At 33.5% G+C, this 24,816-nt stretch overlaps 1 protein-coding gene across 16 annotated transcripts in view; it reads right to left on the reverse strand.

The window, feature by feature from the left end:
- The window catches only part of RAPGEF6 (Rap guanine nucleotide exchange factor 6), a 157,890-nt gene that overhangs the window by 84,220 nt on the left and 48,854 nt on the right, over window positions 1-24,816 (reverse strand). For 6 of the 16 annotated variants that reach the window (XM_026687395.2, XM_026687374.2, XM_026687389.2 and 3 more), the window contains exons 5-6: window positions 19,841-19,910; window positions 16,251-16,394 (exon numbers count right to left, since the gene is read on the reverse strand). In XM_026687395.2, coding sequence (XP_026543180.1) covers window positions 16,251-16,394; window positions 19,841-19,910 — 214 coding nt within the window. Of the gene's footprint in view, window positions 1-4,020; window positions 4,137-16,244; window positions 16,395-19,840; window positions 19,911-24,816 lie in introns of those variants that run through there. The other 10 variants (XM_087955323.1, XM_087955321.1, XM_087955322.1 and 7 more) reach the window with 6 other exon arrangements.

Here is a 24,816-nt window from a genome sequence, read left to right on the forward strand (position 1 = left end):
AACCCCCAAGCGCTCCAAGCAAGGACTTTCTGGATCCCTGGTCCCCAACAAGGGAAATCAGCTATACAGGATCTGAGGTGGATTCTTTCATGTCAAAACAAAACATCCCGCTGTTTAAAATGGCACTTGCGGTTTCACTCCAAAGAAATGATCCAAAGGCAATTGCAAGGAAATTCCTGTTTAATGACTAGCCTGCTTATCCAACGTCGGCCAGACAAGGGAAAGCTAAACCCAGGGAGAACGAAGTGGGAAGGTACTGCCCCGGTCCCCAAAAAGGGAAACCAGCAGGGAATGGCGCCTGTGATATTTAGGCGCGAACTTGAGCCAGCTGTTGAAAAAGGCGAAAGCCAGAATCTCCGCCGCTAATGTCTGAGAAGTCTAACGAGCCGCTGCTGCTGAGGCTTTAACTTGCGAGTTAAATGCTCCTGTCAGATGAAACGGCAAGGGGAAGTGAGCCGCGGCTGCGAGCACTCCGTTACGATCGCAGAGAAGACGATCGGAAAGTTAGATAGGGTAATTGCCTGAGGCAGTCGCCTCAGGCTGCCCGCGGAGTGGCAGGCTCCGCTAGTTACAAAGAAACTGCTAGTTACAAAGAAACTGTTTTTAAACTGATCGAGGCAACCTAATAGAGGCACAAGCCTGAAAAAAGCCAAATTAAATGGGGAAGATTTTTACAAGCCGAAATAACCCAAGAGCAAACCTGAATCAGAAAACCGTTCCAGTCAGGGAGTGCACAACCTCTTACCACGAAGGCTGAGCTAAAACTGGGGGACGCTGAGGAGGTGTCCCGTGGAGGAGGAGGAGAGTCACGGAGTTTTAAGCCCAGCCTTTCCAGAAGAGACTGAAGCACCTCCCACTTCTGGATGCTCTGAACAGCTCATGGGAGAATTATAATACTCCTAGCATGACTGTATCCTTGGACCCTAATATGGGACATTGATGTACAGCATTATTGGACTTGTCTTTCCCAACTCCCTAGCTGTTAAATTTTCTTAACAACCAGAGCAAACTAATCATATTACATACCCAACAATACTTCTCTTCTTTTCCTACCTTATTTAATCCTGACATGGACTCTCAAAAACAGCTTTGGGGTTTTCAGGGACCTTCCAGAGAAAATGTTATGTGACTGTAAAAGAACGGATTCACACTTTCCAATTCTGTCAACAGGAATTGTTACTTCTAGTAAAAATGTGTGTTGAGTTTCATCTTAAGTTTTCCTCTGTATTTAAGTAAAGTATTTCAGACATACTCTTAAGAGGTAGATGGTGTTAAAACAAAAAACTTCCACTGTGCCAGGTGAAAATTACAAGAGTAATATTAGACTTTCATTAGTAGAACAGGTATAATGTTTTTGATTGTGTAAATGACTTTTACAGAAATGTTAATATTAATTTCCTATCTTCATCAGATCTATGATATTAAAAAGATTAACTTACCAAATAAAGAACATGATAGAATTCTATGTGATATTCAGCTTGTCTCATGTGATCAATGCTCTAAGAATCAACACAGATTACTTAAGGAAGGCTCCTTAATTTACAATTCAAATGTTATTTTAGTACAATGTTAAAGAAAAATAAACCAGATAAATCGGTTAAAATATATTTCATTTCTTGTGATCTGCATTTCATGTATCAAAAGGAAAGTGTTTCATGTACATAATTGAGTTTTTAATAGCTCTTATAAGCACAGACAGCTCAAGGAATTCTGAATGCCAAATGCAAGCAACCTGTATCCCCAGAACATCAGAAAATCAGAACAAAAAATGATGTGCCATAACTCTTAGGTAATTTTTTTTTAATTAAATGCAGTTTTGAACTTCAGACCAAGTTGGCAAGATGCAATCATCCAGGATAAAATAAGTAGGACTACTAAACTAAACTAAAACTGGGAGTAAAATCTATATGTTGACTGCATCTGGACAATATGTGATTACTGCAACTTATGATTAAATTCAAGCACACTAGCCTGGGGCCAATGGGTTTTCCTCATAGACACACCCTGCCTTCAATCACTCCAGGCATCTTTCAATATCAGTGTATCATCTCTCTTTTTTACTTTAGATTTGTTTCTCTAGTTGAGAGAGAGAAAATGAGATTAGAAGACAGACCAAAGGCATCTTAGCTAACTGAAATTATATACAATAATGATACAAATATAGTGAGGTTATGAGGCAAAAACTGTCCTTACATATTTGGTCCTAATATCTGATGCAAGTACTTTTTGTCATAATGTTTTTGATTGTATCGCCATGAATCTTTCAACACTTGTCTATCCCTGACCCCTAGCATCCCTATGAGTCAGATGTTATGTTAAACCAGCCTTTCCCAACCAGAGTGCAATTCACATGTGTGGATTTTCAAAACAGATTTCTCAGCAATAACCATATTGGCTTGAAAAAATAAAAGACAGGTGGTTGTCCAGTCTTTTCTGGAAAACCTCTAAAGATGAAGCTCCTACAACTTTTGAAGGCAAGCTGTTCCACTGTTTATGTTCATCCTTATATTACACATCCAAGTAGGCCCAAAGTACAAGTCTGCCATTTTAGGAGTGAATAAATATTCACTCAGAATTATTTCAAGACTCACTGTTCTCAATCTGCTTTGACTTCTTTACATTATCAAGCAGCTATATGGCATTATCTTCTCTGACACAGACTAAAAATCTTGGATGTTTTTAGAACTTTTTAAGCCATTTACAACAATAACAAATGAGGTAACAATGAAGAAAGCAAAATATGAAGTGAAACCAGAAAACATTTAGGACGCAAACAAGTCTTTATGTGAATAACCGTTTACCATTAAAAAAGTGTGCTTTAGAAAGTAGCTCTAGAGTAACAGAAAAGTGTAAATTGCCATTACTACTCTAATGCCGATACATTGACAGAATTTATTCATTGTCTAAATAAATCATAATTATCTTTGCACAACATATTAACAGTGTTTTACAAACCCAGAATAACTAAACCAAAACGAACCAAAGGCTTAATCAGTCTTCAGTCTCAGTTTAGAACTATAGTTCAGTGTCTCTGTGACTGCAGTCAGATCTTTCTGTCTTACTGGGCTAGTAACCTGTTCTTTCCAGAAAGCAAGGTCAGAACTGATTAAATCAGAAAGGGATAACAGTTCTCATCACTTTAATTCACCTGGCTAGAGAAATATAACAGTACAATAATAATATTGGTTACATACTGTTTTCTGTCTTTGCTCTCATTTCTAGGGACAAAGCCAGAATGAATATGTAGGATGATCTTGACAGTTGTCATAGCACAGGAAACACAATGTTGTGACAGACATTGGAGGAAGGGATCAGCAGGAGACAAGGGATGGGTACAGAAGAGTACCCACATTGAAATGACGTTTTAACCATTAGGGATTTCTTGGAGGGGTTGGCAAGGCTAGTAAGAGATAAGAGGTTTTAGCTCTTAACAAGAAAATTACCAGGATACAGTTAGATTGAATAGAAAATATGCCAATTATATGAAATAGCCCCCAACTTTTACTGTCTTAAAACCTACCAAAGAGCAAAGTTAATAAATAATGACATCACTTGTCAGTGGATGCTTATTAGGCAACAGCTTAAGCTTAGCATCAACACAGAAAAAACTTCTAGAACTAATTAATTACTATACTGAAGATGCAAATGAAGAAAGTTTTATGAAGGCATAATTTTTCACAAAAAGGATTATACAAATTGTGTAAAGTTTTTTTCTATAACATTGCAAACAGATGCTCTTAAACACACGGTCCCAAGTATATGCAAAAACTGAACCACAAGGCTACATTCCAGAAAAGATTGATAACTAGGTCAAAGAGCAATATTAAACATTAATGCACCCTGCTAGATTTAAAGATATTTCTCTCATAGTACTGACTCAGATAATATCAGTTCTGCAGTACAAAGAATTTCAACATCAGAAGAAAACCAACAGAAATTACATATATGAATACTTTTCAAGTTTTTTTTTTCTTACTTTATTCAGTCAGAGGAAAAACCTGCTTATAAATCCTTACTTACTTTAGAGGCCCATGGCTGCAGACAATTGGCATAACAACGAACAAGAAAAGCCATTTCCTGTGTTAAAAAGGAAAGCCTCCACTTGCAAACAAAAATCAAAACAATAAATTAAGTAAGATCCTTGGAAGATTCTTTTTATAAACTATAAATCAAAAAAGGTATGTATCTTCAGGCACATGATTAGTCAGATTTTATATTCACAGTGATTTTTTAAAATTATCATTCAGCAGTTTTCATCTTGCAATGATTACTGCAAAAAAAAATCAGTCCAATTTCAACAAGCAGGTAATTTCACACATTCAAAAAATTTAGCAGTACTTCTCATTTAAAATATTAACATCAATGAGAACATGCCTGAAACAGCAGACATAGAGTAAATTCAGGAACAAGCTGAAAGTTCATACAATGATTATGAAAAGATGAATATTAAATTCCTCTTAAGATCCTTTTTTTCTGTTTCAAGGCACAATTAAAGCTGGTTAGTCTTCAGTTTCCCTTTTCCCATATTCACATTTCAAAAAGCAGGAACAGTTTTGTTAAGAGTCTTCTTCATTAAATCTTGGGTAACCAAAGAATCCTTCATATCAAAGTTTCTTTTTCTTTATACTCCTGCCCATCAAAGCCGCAATACTGAATCCACACACAGCCAGTATCTTCGAATGCAAAACGTGAGTGAGTGTATGAGGTCTAACAGGTTTGCAATGTAGAATTTCTCAAAGCTTCTGCAATCAAAGCCCTCACACCCCCAATGCAGAATTTAAAATACTGCAGTATAGCTAAGAATTCTAATGCAACAGCCAGATACCATGGTTAATCCAAATCTAGCATTTTCCAATTAAAACATTTCTAATGCATTGCAAAAAGCAACATCCACGGCAAGACTGAAAGGTCGAGTCCTAATTCCTACTATCTTTGCTCGTTTCTCAGCAGCTCCCTCAGGAAAAGCTCTCATCGATTGGATGCTCCGCAGCTAGATGAAATATCTAATAAGGAGGGGAGAGTGTGGGAGGGGAATGGAGCTAAAAGGATGACATCACCTGTATAGAAAGCCTTCAGAAACTGCATTAGATCAATTGGCTACTGTATCTGCAGATGCACCCAAAGCATCTTTATTGACCTAGTATAAACACATCTCTGTACAACAACAATTCAGCAAAATGCAGTATGTTACATTTCATATCACTCTGCTAATCTGACATTGCACACAATTCCTTGGGGGGGTTTATTTTTAACCACTTAATCTTGAAATCTGTGCATCTATACACATGTTTTTCCCCCTAAGGTGTATTATAAGCAAAGAATATTTCTAGTTACTGTGATTTAAAATGATTAAGATATTTCCTTCATTATATACATACCCATCATCTCTCAAAACAATTTAAATTGGAGAGCACAAACTTTTCCTAATATTGTAACCTTGAATAAAATCCATTTTAAATTGGAGAACTAAAATATATCATGCCTTAAACTATATCAAAGCTTCGATATTTGAAGTCTTAATATTAAAAATGAGAAACAATGTTGTTAGCCATTATGGCAAAGAGCCAGACACTTTAAAGGATTTAATGGTGTGGATTCAAAATGAACATACATATCTTCTGTACAATCAGTTAAGAGAGAAATACATCAACACCCTAGCTACAAATAAAACAAACCTGTTGCCTACAAAAGCACAAAAGCCAGGTTTTTCATTAAATAAACATTTTTATTTCTGGAAGCAAATTATTATTATTATTTTCATTTCTTATTTGGAACTCAAGTATTGACCAAGTGTTCATATTTCATCTGAATCCTAAAGACAGATTAACACTGCTTTAATGGTCAAAGCAGGACATTTCATGGTTGGCAATGAATGCCATTCATTTACAAATTCACATCAATCCAAGATTAATTTCATTTGTATCTTCTAAAAATTTAACAATACTCTCAGTTGTCTAGTGATCAATATGCACATATTATTGAAAAAATGTTTGATTTAATTATCTGACACAAAAAACAGGAAATGGTCATATCAAAAAATTTCTTGATGTCTTTCTTGGAAGCTGTTCAATCCAACACATGTTTTCATGAATGAAAAAAAGTTTTGTTTTTTTACTAATAAAAGTATTTTATATTTATAGACAACTCTCTCCCTCCCTCCCTCCCTCTCTCTCTCTCTCTCTCTCTCTCTCTCACCAACGTTTGACAATATCATAGAACGATCAGCATTTAAACTGTTTTTCTTCATAAGAAAAGGCAAAACCATCATCAGTATAGTAGCAACTCTGTTTAAATAAAGAGTTGTGTGAAACTGTTCCAAAGTTTGCACATAGAACATCTAAGCAGAGCACCATGTCTCCAATGACTTAAGGCAATTATTTAGCAATATATAGTTCTTCCTAAATATAACTTGTTGAAATACACATAACTTCTTCTATTACCTAAATATTAGCAAATAGAATGTATAGCCTAAAAGTTGCCCTGTAAACACATTTTATTGTGCTATGCAATTCAGTCTATTAAAGAGTATGGCATGAATGCAATATTTCACAGCTACTATGACTGTGAGCCCAATAATGGGTGAAAATTCTATTTCCCCTTTAAGTGAAGATGACATCATCCTTTTCCCTTTCTTACAAATCAGACTGCAGCTACTGCAACTCCCTGGGGAAGATTTTACATGCAACACTGCCAGCCTAACAGCTATGTGCAGGGGGTAAGACTAACCTAATTCTGTGCTAGACTTTAGAAATTATTTTTTTAACACTACTAAACCAAAATTTTATGAAGAAATAGTATATTGTGAGAAAATGCAAAATGATCAAAATGCATTTGCAAAGGAAGTAATATTTTTACAAATATTTTGCACGATTTATTTCAAGCAAATAAGTCTAACTTTAAAGATACAATGTGCCATACTAAGCCTGTCAACAATAATTTATTTAATAAAATTACAAATGCAAACAGTATACTTTATTAATTTAAAAATATAATGAACTTTAAAAAGAAGAACAAGTTCAAGAGTCTACATTAGACATGGGTGGATCATAGACAGAAAGACAGATGTCAAGCAGTTAATTTTTATTCTAGATTGTATTTTAATAAATACAGGTACTTCAAATGTTTGTTCATATTTTTAATATTTCCACCAGAATTTCTCCAAATGCCCCATATGAAAAAGCAATTCCAAAAGAAAAATGAGGACACGCTATATATGAAATTTCTGGATCTATACAGTAAATAGTAATATAGTTTCAATAAGCCATTTTGCGCAAAATGGAATTCAAGAAGCTAAAGACTCACAGCACCTGATGGCAAGCTGAAGGACAGGTTACAAAGCAATGTAAAAATCTTTATAGTTTGGCAAACAGAAGTGCTTAACATTTTAATGACAATGAAGGTTATCAAAAGTTTATTGTAACATATACAAGTATCAGTTTGAAATGTGTTCTGGAAGAGAAAGGGCCAATGGTGAAAATGATTACTGGCAGATGGGACAACATCTGGCAGCATTTCCACTATGCACTGTGTCTTCTGTGATTTAGAATAGCTAAAACACCTACATCATTTAAGCTTCTGTATCTCAAATTATTTTATTTTCAAGGTTGGAATTATAATTATTGCATTTTAAAAAAAACTAATACTATTGCAAGGCTTTGTATCACAATTATTAAAAATATCTCAATGAGCTATCCACAGTTTCTTCTTTACTATAGTACTATTATGATCCAATATTAAACAAGGAATATGTGTTAAATTTCACTGCAGTTACAGCATTTATGGTCTAAAAATCCTACCAAAATAATGGTATAATTCAATAATAGTAGAAACATATAACCTATCCTGAGAGAAAGAAAAAAAGAAAGAAAGGGGAGGGGAAGGGGGAGGGAGAGAGGAGGGGAAATGTAAGCAAGAGGCTGTCACTAGAACAAAAATGATGTAAGCTTCTAAAAATAGAACTGGAGATACAGAGAGAACAATAAAAAAGGACCATAGATTCAATTTCCCTCTAGGCATTGTAAGCTCCTTTTCTTCTCACAGGTAATATACTATATATTTAAAAAGTCTTTTCTTATTTAGAGTATTGACATTTATAGCTGCATAAATTCCATCTGATTTACTTCATTCACTGTAGATTCATGTATTAACCATATCCATACGCCATATGAACAAACAAGTCATTCCTTACATTACTTACACCGTTTTGTAAGTAACATTGGATTCCTCTTTAGAATGTTACTGAAAATTATAATTATTTAATCAATTTTAAATTAATAACTTGCAGGTTCAAAAGCTTGCTTCAACAGAATTAAAATAGCAAAAGTATAAAAATGTATGCAGAATAAAAGCATACGGGCAGCAATGTTCCCTCTAAGTTGCATACATACTGTTTGTGACCCTCACATGCTCAGTTATGAGATATAGTTCCCTGCTCACTGTCAGAGATGATGCATTAATACATCAGGAGGGAGGGAGGGAGGGAGGGAGGGAGGGAGGGAGGAAGGAAGGAAGGAAGGAAGGAAGGAAGGAAGGAGCCTTTCATCCAGGAAATAAACTGAAGGCCAAAAATAATCTTCTGGGATCCAAACCAAAAGAGATTAAGCCTGAGCAGCAGCAACAAAGAAAGCAGGAAGCAAAAGGAAAGCAAAGGGGAAAGGAAAAGAAAGAGAAAGGAAAGGGAGGCTTCTATCCAGATCTAAGCCAAAGCCCAGAAACCTTCTGCCAGGCTACACACCAAAGGAATTCTCACTGAATGATACTAGGAAAGAAAGACAGAACAAAAGAAACAAAGGAAAGAGAAGACAAAGCAGAGAACAAGATACAACTTCTCAATTTTTAAAAAATAATTTGAAAGCTTATAAAGTATGTTACATGCTATTTTTCAAAAATATAGCCCTCTTGGGCCAAATCTGTCCTGACCAACTCAACTGTTGCTTAAAGATATGACTTGAGCATCTGCTTCTCTGGCTTAGAGGGAAAACTGATTAAGCTTTGCTTTTATTCTGGCAAATTCACTAGAATTCCATTCCCACCATCCAGTCAGAGCTGAAGAAGCTTCTTGAATGAGAAGCGAAATGTCTTTAAAGAAAAAACAAGAAAGTCCAGTTGCCTCCTGAAAAAGTACCTTTGAGACAACCATTCTCGGATGACCGAGAATCTCCATAGACTTTTAGCCATGCACTTTAGGATGAACACTCTTCAAATGGTGTGGGAATATGAATGGATTTCCAGGGGAAAAAATGCAGACTATAGGAACCATGTGCATTATCAGATGACTCTGTGCACACAGATAAACCTCCAAGTGCTTCAATGACCCTCTAAAAGGATGCAAACGACCAGCCGTCTTCAAGAAATATAAATCCTTCCATTCCCTACCATCTAGTCAGAGCTGAAGAAGCTTCTTTGATGGAAAGAGAAACATCTTTAAAAAAAAAACAAGGAAGTCCAGTTGCCTCTTGAAAAAGCACCTTTGGGACAACCATGACTGACCTGGCTGACTGTGAATCTCCATAAACTAGAAGAAAAATTATTAGAATATACCAAATTCATTTTTTTCCTAAATTTGAATGAAGAAAAGTTTACATTTACTTTTGAAACACTGCCAATCTCTCAAATCCCTGAGTAAGATTTAGCTAGTGAAAAACTAAATCTCCTTCTGGGTATAAATATTATTTTTATCATATATAAAAATTAAATTAAAATTATTATATGACCATCCTTCAAATCTCATATAGATGTGGCATATTTAACTGTAATGGAGGTAACATTTAACATATCATTTATAACAGAGATTATTTTTTAAAATATCACCAAGAATTTTACACAAAACACAACACAAAATTTGGCTGCTTGGAAGATGGCATAAGAACTCATGTCTGTGGAAGGAGAAAATTATAACAAGCTTCCCAGTGCCCAAAAAGGTAAAATAATACAAAAAATAATGTTGCACATAAAGTACAATACAAAAGGAGCAATATCCAATAGTTATCACTGATCCTGTTCCACAAAACCAACCATTTTCATTATATGGTACTTTACTGAATTCTCAACCAATGTAGATGGAATGGCATTAGTTGGGCCTTTAAAAAAAGCACTTCAATACTTGGACAGAGCTGGAGCCTTCAGTAACAGGCTGGTTGGGTGCCTAGAAATTACATGTCCATGCTTTGATAGTCTAAATTAGCATTTGCTAGATCAATTTGCAGTTCTACATCTGTGATACATTACAAAAAGTCCTTTTACAGGGCATAATTCCAAAAAGCTCTGATGACAGCCCGTATGACAGGGTGTTTTGTTTTTGTATGAACTATCTTTTGCCTAGCTGATTGGAAATTATTAGATAAAATTAATTAGTGGATATGGTTTTAAGCCAGTACTTGTGAACAGAGTGTTTATCATATGTTTAAAAAAAATTAGACATTCATCATGCTATCTTAGTATAGGGTAATTCATCACACAGTGTTTTGTGCATGACACAAAGAGTTTCAATTGAGCAAATCCATTTGTTTCATGAAAATGTTCCTTGTATGTGGAAGCAATTATTTTATTAGGGCAATGCAGCACTTTGCAATCAAAGAGGAAAAGACACATCATATTTTGTAAAGCTAGTCATAAAGCATGCCGGCCATTCCTGAAAGAAGCTGTGTCTTTATTCCAGGATGCCATGATTCCAGAAACAAGTGTATTTGATTTAAAGTGCTCCTTACAATTGCTACTGGGCTTCCCCTTATACTCTGTATATCAATATATTTATTATATTATATTATATTATATTATATTATATTATATTATATTAATTATATTATATTATATTATATTATATTATATTATATTATATTATATTAATTATATTATATTATATTATATTATATTATATTATATTATATTATATTATATTATATTATATTATATTATATTATATTATATTATATTATTATATTATATTATATTAATTATATTATATTAATTATATTATATTATATTATATTATATTATATTATATTATATTATATTAATTATATTATATTATATTATATTATATTATATTATATTATATTATATTATATTATATTATTATATATTATTATATTATATTATATTATATTATTAATTATATTATATTATATTATTATATATCATATTATGTAAACCTTTAATGGGAACAAAACATGCACAGAAGCTGATTTAAAGAGGATCTCCATGAGAAAGACAAATTCACACCAGGCCATATTTTCAAGTACATTTCATTCCTTAGGCAATTGTATCAATTTAACATGACATCAGTTCCAATCCACATAAAGACACCATAAATTAGAACTGGTGCTCAAATGTATAATAGAATATGGAAACAAAAGCAGGATGAAACTCTGGCTGGATGACATATTCAAAAAATAAAGCAAACATATGTTTCAGAGAACATTTGATTTTCAGTCCTATTTCTTAGACCTAGAAATATTTTATTTCCAGTAATTACTAGGCTAGAGTAAAATAGATTCATAATTCCAAACATGATTACATTCCAATTAAAATCAAGATGGTTTGGGAAATGTATGCCAGATTATGCACATTACTTTTTCACTTATATATATCAAGTTTCTCCTATTTCTTTCAGTTTTGATATTATAAGATTGCAAAATCAGAAATGGACAAATGCACATCCCCTCCCCAACTTTGAAATATAGTACATTCTAAGATAGGGCAGCACCATCTGTTATTTTATTTTAAAAATAAAAAAGTTTGAAGCTGACCTGTCACAGCTGAGGGACCAAAAATTAACCCTCAGTCAGTGATCTCCCTGATAACTAGCGTTGGAACAATTTGAATGAGCAGGCTGTCAAAGGCCTGGGGGCGAATTGTCAATCTGCCCTGAAGACGCCTGCTTGCAAGAGGCCTGAGAGCGAATTGCCAACTTTCAAAAGTCGCGCTGCCTGTAAAAATAGGGCCTCAAAGCAATCAGTTGGGCTGTCAAAGACGAGCTCACAGACAGAAGCCTGGATAGTAATTTTTTAAAAAATAGTAAAGGTAGGTTTTGTTGATGCAAAATGGTGCCGGCTGTCAAAATCCTCGGCACAAAATTTGAATTCAAAATGGCATTAGTCATTAGAAGTCTCGGCGCAAAAATCATATCTAAATGCTAAAAGAAGCTAAAAGAAGCTAAAAGAAGTTAAATGAGCTCAAAAACGTTGTGCCGAGTAGTGGAACTGTGCCAATGCGCTTCTCGCTCAGGTCAGCTATTAACAAATTGCCTCTTGGCTGCAAGAGGCTTCAGCGGAGGAATTGAGCTCCCGCTCTTCATGCCACTACGGCCCGCTGTTAAGGGCCTGTTGCAACCAATGGTCAGCTGGAAAAAGTAGCGTTGGTTGTCAGCATCTTTAACAAAAAAGCTCAGGGTTCCACTGTAGAGTGCTTGCTGCTCTCTGTGTGTGTTTGGTTGGTTGCTTGTAGACATTTCATTACGAAATCAGGTAATATGATGTTACTTCAGTTGGGTAATGAAACTTCTGCAGCAAACAACCAAGCTCAGACGGTCCAAGGCCTCCATATATAATGGTTGAATTAGCAATCTGAAATATATAGCAATAAAATGTTCTTTTTCAATATATTTGAATCAATGCGATTTAATTTGATCTCTCAAGGAAGGTGGATGTGCATTAAGAGTGTAGAAAGCTTCTTAATGAGGCAATGAAATAAAATATATTTTATTTTACTCACATATTAAAATAGATGAAATCACAATACCTCTGATAGTAAAAAGGGGGCATGCCATTGCTCCTTAATGACTAATTTAAGTGTGATCCAGGCTTGTTTTTTTCTGTTCTAGTAACAAATACCCAACTTCTTTAAAATGATTTCATGATATATATTTCTTTCAAAAATAAACTACTAAAAGGAAAGATAATTTCTTATTAACTTGTCAATGAGATGACTATTCTTAAACTGCTTTTTTTAAATATCTGATATGTTGCTTTTGAATCAGTAATCTGGCATTCAGCTAGAAAAGCAACTTCCTGTAAACAGATGACAACATCAGTTAACACACAAGGACAGACAGGACTATCAGCTCTCCACATGATGCTAAACCAGTCTGCAAGCATGTTTTTTTAAAAAATTGAAGGGCTCTGCCCACTCTGCTCAATCAATAGAAAATACTCAAAAACATAATTTTGCAGCATTCCCATGCAATGGTTTGCTATATATAAGTCAAAACAAACACTTTTTTTTCCCTTTTGAGCACTTGGGTAACAATAATTGAATTTTTTTAGAGATGGCATACTGAAGTAAATACCCACTTTAATGCTGTTTGGGAAATTACTTCATAACAGTTATGTCTTTCTTTTGTAAACAAATTTGAAAGTTGTTTTAATGCAACATTATCACAAACCACAAATAAAAGCCTGAATTGGTATACAGCTGGTATATAACTGAAGTCCTTTTAATTACATGTTGAGCTCAGGTGAGATGAGCAAGAACATGAGATGACCCAAAAATATTTTAGAAGGAAAACTAAAAGAGCATTATTTTTCCTTTCTCAGGTTTTTCTCAAAAATAGATGGTAGGTTAAAAACTTTTATTTTTTTAACAATAAAGTTGAGCATAGGTAAACTGAAATGAAGAAATTTGAAATAAATTATTCATGAAACAGCATTTACTAATTTATCATAAAAGCATATATTCAACAGCATTATTCCATATTATAAGAAATCACCTTTCTTAAAAATCATTATATAACATGTCTTAAAACCGCCAGTAACACAAAGATTATGCACTGCACCACTTCTCCAAATCATTCATAATTTTATACATCTTTATCACACCTTGTTTGTTTCTTTTTTGCTTTCTTACTTTCTTTCTCTCTTTCTCTTCCCTCCTCTCTTTTTGTAAACAAAATACTGTAGTCACTTGTAACTTTTTTTCTAGGAATAATTTCTATTTACTTCTCTTACAAGCTTGCAATGTTATTAAAATTAAATGTATTGGGGTAAATTAACCAATAAAGGAACCTAACATAAATCTAATTTATAAGTAGTAATACAAACAGGAGAAAAATAACATCCAATAGCAAAAAGCTATTTGTGCATATACAGGGTTATTGAGAAAGCACATTTAAAATATCAAATACATTCAAGGAAAAAATCTTAGTGCGTTTATATCTTAACATATTAAAACATTTTTAAAACTTCTCATCTTTTATTGTTTTTAAAATAAATGTTTTGCCAGAGTATAAAAATGATCATTAAGAAATTAACAGTTGTAGTTTGGATGGATATGATCCTAATGTAAAAACTTATTTGAAATTATCTTGGTGTTATACACATCTGATTTAATACATTAAATGGAACATAAAGATATTATTTAGTACACACAGATATATATATATATACAGACAGACAGACAAGACAGACAGACCTTCTTACCAATGCACCATCTCAATCAAAACAAATACCATATAACACTCATAATTATATTATAATCTAAATTATAAAAAATATCTGTATAACAGATGGAATATTTCATCTAACATTACCTTAAACTAATCTCAGCTATATAGACTAAAAAATTTTTTACCTAACTTAACAGGTTTAATAGAGTACTGCAACTCACTGGGAATTTGTTTAATACCAGTTTCAACATATCTGGAAGAAATTAGTTTTTATTTATTTGTTTAACAATATTTAAATTCTACCCCAATGTGCAAGAACTCTGAGAAGTCTGAGAAAAATGTATTTATATCCTTTCAGTTCCTTTGATCCTTGAACAAAATCGAAATTTAAGGATTTGAAACCAGAAAGCAGTTTTAAATGGAATAAGATAATTTTCAAAATTGTTTTTGCCTGTAAGGTGGATGTGCCATATTAGAATAGTCTTATTAGAATATTTATGGTATCTAATAAAGGAAGGATGATTCTGGAATGAACTCTAAAATTCTGGAATTCTCTTGCAGTGACTGAACAATCCATATGTTTCTTAATTTATGTTTACTTTGAAATCTTCTCCCGTTTAGAAGCTGGAATACTGCAAAGCATAGAACCAATCACAAGCAACACCCTATTTCTAAAAATTCCTCTAGACTTTAAAATAGCCCTATGGCTTCTCTTTAGAAAACGATTGATAGCTTAACCTCAGCACTTTGTTTGAAAAGATCTTTTTTATAAACAAGCAAGCTGTATCAGCAGAGCACTCAGAGCATATTCTCCAAATGTAACAAGTGCCCAACAGCACAAAAGGGTGGAGGGCCTATATTTAAAAAAAATGAAGAATATAAATATAATCATATACAAGTTTTAAAAAGGGAATTATCAGCTACTGCTGAAAGACTGAAATATAATATATATATATAAATATATATAAATAACTGAATAAATCTGCATCACCTTCAATATACCTTTTAATGATCAATGATCATTAAAACAAGTACATTCATGAAGAAATATTCTATGCATTATATGGATAAAAATGCAACTACCTCCCCCTTATGAAACATTCTTCTTGAAACATGAACATCAGCAAACTTCTAATATCTTCAACCAAGACTAAAAGCAAGTACTTTCTCATTCTATAAATCATTCCCAAAAACAACTTGAGAATTCATCTCACTTCAAGAAAGTGGGGGGATGGCTTGAAATGGAAGGCAGTTTCAGTCTCTGGTCTGTTGTAGTATATGAGGAATTCCTGTTTTTTCTTAATCAGTTTTAACATTTTGTTAATTATGTTTATAAAGATTTGTCTAATTTCATTCCTGATTAATCTGAGCAACTGTAAAACTTTTGGGTCTCTGAGTTAGGCTGATGGAAGGTAAACAATCTTGGAAGTTCATTACAATTTGATTTGTCAGAAGTTATTGTTTTTCTACGATGCTGAAAGACATTACAAACTAGGACAAAAGAAATACACTATTAAATTAAAATTATAGCTCATTTGACACAAACAAATGAATTACCATGCTAAGCATGGTTGTTTTTTTTCATGGTAGCTAAACTTCCATAAAATATTTCTCAACGTATTTCAATGTAAAAGCTCTCATTGTCCGAAAGTACTGAATTGCTGCAATGTTGATCTTTAGAGTTTATATAGCATTAGAATGAATCTGACAGACCTACAGCTGCTTTGAAGTGTTAAATAACATTCTATTACTCTAATTTTATAAAATCCATTTTACAATTTTATGTATCATTTGTTTCAATAGAAAATCAAACACAGAGAGCGATGAATGCAGGTGGGTAAATAATTAACAGTAGAGAATATACACTCACGGAAAGGTAGCTACTAACATCCACATTATCTGTAATGGTCTGACGTTCTCCCCTCTGATTAATCTTCCGAAACCTCCGGCGAGATTGTCGAAGAGGCACTTCCCTCTGCAAGATATTGTCTTCATTCTCTTTTGAATTATCTACCTGGAACACATGTTCAGGATCTTGATTAAACATCCAGTTCTTCCATATCACTGAAAATCTATGTAAGTTTAAAAAATTCATGAAGACAGGCTCAGCATGAGTTAATACTGTTACTGTGTCATAGGAAATCTACACAAGTTCCTGAAACTAAAGCAACACTACTTCAATTACTCACTACAATGAGCTGAGAGGCCACAATTTCCTTCCGGGAAGCAGTGTTGTTTAAAAAGAAAAGAAAAACCTAAGAAACGCTACGTATCTATAAAAACTATTCACTGTATTTGAAGTTTTATATACTTAAAATGGCTACCTAGACAAAAATAAACTGTACTATTATGACAGTTATTGCTACAAACAGTTACATCTGTAAAGCCTACTAAACCACATATGTTGAAATAAAAAAGTATCAGATTCACTTCATATAAAGCTAGAGTACTGCCTCTAGTTTGTTTCATGACATACAAATCATAAAAGTTTTGAACTAAATTTGAGCAATGTTGATAACTTGTTCCTTTTCATGTTGATTTATGCTATAAAAAGAAAGTCTACATTCACATTTCCTTTGGAACTCTCAGCCGGAAACAGCAGAGACAAACATATATATACAAAGGACTAACAAAAGGAGACATGAGATAATTCAAATATGTGTAAGAGATATGCAACAATATATATATACATGTATATTTCAAAATAAGCTTTCCTTCAATTTTCTGTAATATGAAAATTTCAAAGGCCAAAGGTAAAATATATTTGTATAATTATTTCCAGAATAGGGGGAAATCCTTTCATTGCCTAGTCTTTCATCCAGGAATTTAATGAGAGTTCTGTGTTTTGTTGCAATTACTGTTTGACTGAATTTTTGAAACCATTATTAGATAGCCACAAAGTTAGCACATGCAAAAACAATTGATTTCAAACAGTGAATTAAACAGACACCTAAATGACTTCTACTAAGTTAATGAATCTTAAAAATGCAAATCTTTGAAAAAGACTGAATAAAACATAATAGTTACTTCAGGAATGATCCATTTACGACAACAGCAATGTATTTATCCATTTATCAGATAAATGGGCACTACAATATCCAAGTGTTCTCTCTATACATATAAATATCTATTAATTGTGTAAATTATTCAAGCAAACCATATTCTTACTTTCTTCTTTTATTAAAAAAAGTAAAGTATACTTTTAATCCATCAAATTACTCATTGTTTTATTCTAAATATTATTGCAGATGTGCCTATAGTTATCATGCCACACAACATGCTGTCATAAAGTCATGCAAGAGGCTATCCTGGTTGCTACAACAGAGCCCAGAATTCAAAACAAAATATAACATATAAATAAGGTTGCAAAATACAGCTTACTGTACTTGACACATCATACACATCATACGCTGTTGATCCTTTTACAAAACCTTTGAGAACAGTAGCTAGGCAATTATCAGAAATATTATCAGAACTATAATTCTGTTTCAAAAGTTTTCAAAGAAGATTGAACTACATGAGTCGAAATTGCTTCTGATTCTATGTTTAGTGAACACTGAAAATGTAGTAATTTCCAATTAATAATATGCTGCCTTGCAGGGAAACCCCCAATGTCAAAAAAAAAACAACCCATGAAATAACTCAGAAAATCTTCCAGCAAATTCTAAGGTTGCATGTGTATGTGTATGTATGTATATATATGTATATATATGTATGTATATGTTTTCTTATGTGACTACATCATAGCAAAATTCCAAATAGAGGCTATGTAATCTGAAAGCATAATATTAAGCATGGTTGTTACCAGAAAAATAAACACAATGAATTGTTATCAAGAACTATAGAAGTACATCCACCTGCTTCCTTCAGATATTGTCAGAACTATGAAACTACAAACATAATAAAAAAAGTTTAGAGAATTCTTGTAACACTATATTTGCCTCAAATTCTATAAAATAATGTTTTCTAGCTACTGCATATGGTAGCATATGCTATACAAAATAACTAACAAGTGATAACATTTTTTAAAAAACTCAATGTAATGTCAAAGTTAGGGTTTTTTAAAATGTAAAATTTCTGATCAAGTGGTAGAATTAAGTACTTCCTACCCTTCCACTACTCTTCCAGCGCTTGCAAACATTACTTTTCTTACACACATTTCTTAAAAGGCATAAAAAGGTATACACCTGCCTTTCCAATACCATTGTAACCAAGGAATATCCAAAATCCAAGACATGATGAAATAGTTGAATCAAGAAGATCTTACATGGACCAGAAAGCTAAATGCTTTAAAAAGGTTTGACATTAAAAAAAGAAGTAAAATCTTTGACAAGTTAAATATATGGAAGAATCAATATTTTTCATTTCTATCAGCTTAATCTTCTCCAAGCTAAGCAAACAAGCACATTTGGATAGTCTCTGTTGCTGACACTAAGATATACAAAATAACAAAATGCAACTGCAAAATCTAGACTATATCAAATTGTCAATAAAATAAAAGAAACAATGGCAGAAAAGAGAAAAATAAATGTATTAGCTAAAGTTTAGAAAAATTCTCTGAAACTATGTAGCTGGTAACTGGATTTCAGTGAGTACCATAACACTATAACAACAAAACAAACATGTTTTATTTATTTATTTGGTGTGTGTGTGTGTGCGCGCGTGCGTGCAACTCAGGGTGGTTCCAAATCAAAGAACACATAAAATCATATTAAAACTATGAAATTAAAACACAGGTATATTTTCAGGGGGGAGGGGAGGAAGGAAGGAAATGTTTTATTAATTTATTAAAGTTTGCCACCCATCTCGCTGCCATACAACTCTGGGTGGCACAACATTAAAATGAAACTATATATGTATATACGCAAATACTGCAAATATATATATTTGGCATTCAGCTTGAATGAACACTATACAGAAGCCTGATGATGGCAGATGAGATTCTGCCGAAACGTTGCTACAACTTTAAAAGCACAACTACAATGATGTGGGAAAATACCCGAACAAAGCTGAATGCCATACATGTAAGTACCTGCGAAAACTTAAGAAAATGTATGTATGTATGTATGTATACACACACACACACACACACACACACATTCATACTTACACATATGTATGTAGGCAGGTGGGTGGGTATAAAATCACAGTAAAATTCCAATAAAATATAAGTTATAACTAAATATAGGGAGGAAGATAAATAAAGAAGGAGGGAGTTACAGGCCACATAGACAGCAAGCATTATATATACTTTGGAAGTTGGAACACTGATATTATATTTATGGCATATGTATTCCTTTAAAAACTTTCAGTGCTAATATAAGAAATTACTAACAGAAAATAGAACAAATCAGTGGAAAGCACAGATTCATGAGATACTTTTCTGTGGCCATAGCCACAGGAATGTAAAATGAATAATTCCTTCTTCCTCAATCAATTATTTTAAAGAATGGTCCTTACCACAATCATTTCTGAAGGTTCCAACACAATGCATTCACAACCTCGTTTTCCTCCAGATTGCTTGCCAAAGCTGTGAAGAAAAATGGGAAAGTGTAAACCCAACATTGCATAGTAAGTAGGCAGGGCAGAAATAAAAATTAGTAATAGTAAAGTATTGTGCAAAACAGAAAGGTATCTTGCATTAAATTCCATACCACTATTTTAAGGAACAATGTAACTTTTTGGTATAACAGCTATGTTTTTTTACAATTCATTAAAACATCAATTTAGAAAAGAAACACTAAATATAATAGGGCTAATACTATAAACAAAAAATGAAAGCAAAATAAAGAGAGATAATCGTATTAATAACAACCAGTTTGATGTATGGTTAAGGCAGTTGCACCTTACATACAAAGCCAGCTGGTGACCTTGCAAAAGTCGCTCTTTCTTAGCCCTAGGAAGGAGGCAATGGCCAACCCCTTCCAAAATCTTGCCAAGACTGCAGGGACTTATCCAGAGAGTCACCAAGAGACAAAAGCACACATAAAAAGTAATATTAAAATGTAGCAGCAAAACTAACAGAAAATCTCACAATGTCTTATACTACAGTATAACATCAGCTTCTATAGTGGCATTAGATGATTGTAATATTAATTTGTGATAAAGATATAGAAAGCATGACTTGTAGAATAGAATGTATAATGAGGTAAGAGGGAAATAAAGCAGACATGAACTAGCAAATCAAGTTCCCTCTTTTTCCCTATAATCTCTGGGTACATTCCCAATAAAACAGCTTCAGCAGTTAGAAGAACCTTTGGGGAAATTTTAGTGAGTCGATGTGGTACAACAGTGATCCCCAACCTTTCTTATGCCGCGGCCCGGTATCCCCAACCTTTTTTATGGCGCGGCCCGGTACCGGCATTAGCTGGGTGCCGCCATCTTTTTTTGATGAAAAAGTCTTCCGGTGAGCTTTCTACCTGGAAAAGCTCACCGGAAGCACTTTTTCATCAAAAAAAGATGGCGGCGCCCAGCAAACCAGCGGCCCGGTAGGACTTGTTCCACGGACTGGTACCGGTCCGCGGACCGGTGGTTGGGGACCCCTGTGGTACAAGGAAAAGGAAAACTCCAGTTAGATGAGCAGATGCTAAGTGCAAAGAATTAGGAGCATATCTTAAGTCGTAGTTAAGATTTATTGCTCAAGCCTATACACAAGAATCTAGTCAACTAATCCTAACCCTGAGCTAACATGACTGGAAGAGCAATTATGGGAGTTGAAGTTCACAAGTCTTAAAGCTATCAAGTTTGAAGATCTCTGAACTATAAGATCATAAGAAGATAAATTTTCTCTAATTCCCGGAGAGGGAGGGGGAGAAAGACTTGCTGGTGCAGATTGATATAATACATATATTTGGACAAAAATGAATTCTATTGACAGCTCAAATGTCATTATTTATTTCATTAGGGAAAAAGAAGAAACAACTTTGAATACTAAGGAACAATGTGAAATAAGAAAAAGTCTAAAGACAAATTATTATGCACACATCACACATTGACAGAAAATATTTTACCATTTATTGTAGTAACCTAATAAGTATAATAGTAAGAAGTAAGAATAAGTAATTTTTCTTAAAAGGTTCTAGTTTTTAGCGTAAAACTCATCTTGCATTATAATATTTAAATATTATTTTCAAAGTTCTAAGAAAAAAGGTGGAATCTACCATTCATTCAACAGGACCCTTTAAAATCCCAAAAAGTGGAGAGGGATTGCTAAAATTGCTATTAGAGGTATAGATGTACAATATTTAAGAAATAAGTTTGATGAAACCAATCCAAAAATGTTTTGGATAATTCTTTATCATAATGATTGTAATGAATATAAAGCAGGAAATTAGCATAACTAGCAAGGATAAATTTCCATTTTATCAGACATCATATACAGTAGAATATGTAGCTTTAAGTTTATCTGTCTTGAACTTGCATATACTACTAAATTAGTCTTTTCATAGTGAAAGATAGGAAATGATTATTGTGTTAAAAGAAATTATTTAGGTTGCGCATACAAAAGTTAAAAGATTACTAAGGCAAAAACTACATTCTGTATAAGCTGAAACTACTATTCTGCTCAATATTAGTGACGTCAAAACAGTAGTGATGTCCATACATTTCAGAGTTAATAGTTAACACATTATTTAAAAATAATTTTGCAGTAATTCAAACCTAAAATAAATGAAAAGTTCCCCCACAACCTATTTATTGAGTGTTTCAGGGTAAGGTACAGATATATGAGGCTGTAAAATGGTAAAAACTTTTTATTTAAATTAGACTTGGTATAAAACATCGATAAATCACATCACAGGCTCAAATACTAACAAAACAGCTGTCCACATGAAATGAACTATTTTGACATTTTATTAACTACCTTACATTTTATAGAAAAGGATTTGTAACAAGGCATTGTATACATGCAATACTTATTTACTGAAAGTCATTGGGAGTATGAAAGAAGCATTATTAGTCTGTAGAATCTACTTTCAATAAATCAGAACTAGTGTATTTATTATAGTTCAAGATCACCCAAAAGAGTTCTTGCATATAAGGAAACTAGCTTGATATCCGTGCTTCACTACAAAACTATGTGGTCAGGCTTAGTTTTGGGGGAGGAAAATGCGGGGGGGAGGAGAATTCTGCCTCTGCCTACCAGCATCCATCGGTATTCATCTGGCTAGCATACTGTCAGTGTATGAGAGAGTTGTGGGCTGTTTGGAAAGTGAAACAGTATTTGCTGTGTGAACAAGAAGGAGACAGCAAAGAGCCTGAGCGTGGCTTAGCTCAACTGTTCTGAACTAAAAGCTGGTTGCTGCTGTGAAACTAAAACTGAAACTCCTCTCCTCTGCTGTGTTTTGTATTTGGAACAAATTTCTTTTCAGATGGGGAGGGGGAGTAGAACTCCTTAGCATCAGAGTGTGTTAATAATAATATATGAAATACTAATGCTCTGGTGGTCATTTCAAAAAAATCCTTTCTTAGTGAGCACCTAGAAGCCAAGAGGAACATACGTGCCAAATTTCAAACATCTAAAGCATCACGGTTCTGGAGATTTTGTGATGATGCATGAGTAGTATTTCGCTTTTATATAGAGAGAGATTTAAAATATAACACAAACAATAGTGACATCCATATATTTCAGAGTTAATTGCACTAAATTAGAAACAGAATATCATTTCACTAATAATAAAGATCATAAAAATGATAGAAAATAGGCTTGTGCAAAACATTCAAAAAGGTTCCTTTGCTTTAAAAAAAAAAAAAAAAGCTCACTGCAATGTTTCCCCTCAAAACAGCCACATCCTCTAATAGGCTTGGTGTGCTGTTTTGAAGGCTTACCGGAGCTGTCTGCACATGTGCATGCATGCCCAGCTGCTGTGCTTCGTTGCAGTTTCAGCAGAAATGTGATTTATGCATCCATATTTGCATGTGTGCATAAACATGTGAAGTTTAAAAAAAAAACTACAAAAGATACTGCACCATGTCTTCCAAAAAACTGTTGCCTTAACACTTTGAGGACACGTCCTTGTTTGTGCCAACATGCTTAGCAAAGGACTAGTATACATTCTATTGCTTTGCAAAACCATATCAGTGAACACACACTGCATGCATTGGCTTCCATATTTAATTCCCATCACCTTCCAAATATTATAAGAAAACACCACTATTGAAAATCTGGAGAGTAGCAATAAATAGCTGCATGAATCAAGATCTACTTCAGTATCAGACACTTTCAGAAAAAATATTAGCAACATTACTTTGCTTAAATGTTAAAAGAAAAAAAAATGAGCTCAGTCTTCTGGTTAAATAAAATTATAATTAGAAACACTGTTAACTGGAAATGGTGTCTGAAGTTTTAAATTTATTTATTTTTTCAAATCATACACTCAATCAGTGGCCTACTCAGCCAGCATTTCAACCTGCTTACGCATCCTGCATGCACACATACAGATACTGCACGCTAAGCAGGATGCATTTGGAGTCCTAATGGACAATCATTTAAATATGAGCCAGCAGTGGGCTGCAGCTGCCCAAAAAGCCAACACAGTTCTAGGCTGCATAAACAGAGGGATAGAATTAAATCACATGAAGTGTTAATACAATTTTATAACGCCTTGGTAAGGCCACACTTGGAATAGTACATCCCATTTTGATCACCACAATATAAAAAATATGTTGAGACTCTAGAAAGAGTACAGAGAAGAGCAACAAAGATGATTAGGGGACTGGAGGCTAAAACATATAAAGAATAGAATAGAATTGGATATGTCTAGCTTGATGAAAAGAAGGACTAGGGGTGATATGATAGCAGTGCTCCAATATCTCAGGGACTGCCACAAAGAAGAGGGAGTCAAGCTATTATCCAAAGCAAAGGGATTATTCCCAGAATTAAGGGATTAAACACACACACACAATTTTTTCTTGTTTCAAATATCCTGTGCTACTGGCCAGCTTTGATACAGCACTAAGTTGATTGTTACAATGCTGCCATTAGTTTTAATGTAAAATTTAGGAAGCCCTGGTCCAACTACAATGGGTATCTAAGTAAACAGACATTGACAGAATCTCAACCTGGTACAAAATATTTTCATATTTCTGAAAATTTAAATGCATATTAAATGATATTTAATTATTTACAGATTGAATATGGCAGGTGCAAAATTTGGACGCCCTTGTAGGCAGTTATTTCTTTTATAGAAACAATGGTTTTCAGCCAGCCTGCTATTTCTGATTTTGGAGCATTTTTCCCATTATTCCTTGAAGAATTTTCTGACTCAGAAATATTATTAAATCTTGCATGTACTATATGTTTGAAATATCCCTATTCAAGTTTATGAGCTATAAAGGGTATTTCAAATTCTTTCTTTCTCTTTTTGGGAATTACTTTGTGCTTGATTTGGAAATAAACTTCCAATCATTCTCTTGCTGATATCCAACTTTTTTCAGCT

Source organism: Notechis scutatus, chromosome 2, assembly GCF_049901735.1.
Source record: "Notechis scutatus isolate UNSWTSFEM ecotype Mainland chromosome 2, rNotScu1.2, whole genome shotgun sequence".
NCBI lineage: Eukaryota > Metazoa > Chordata > Lepidosauria > Squamata > Elapidae > Notechis > Notechis scutatus.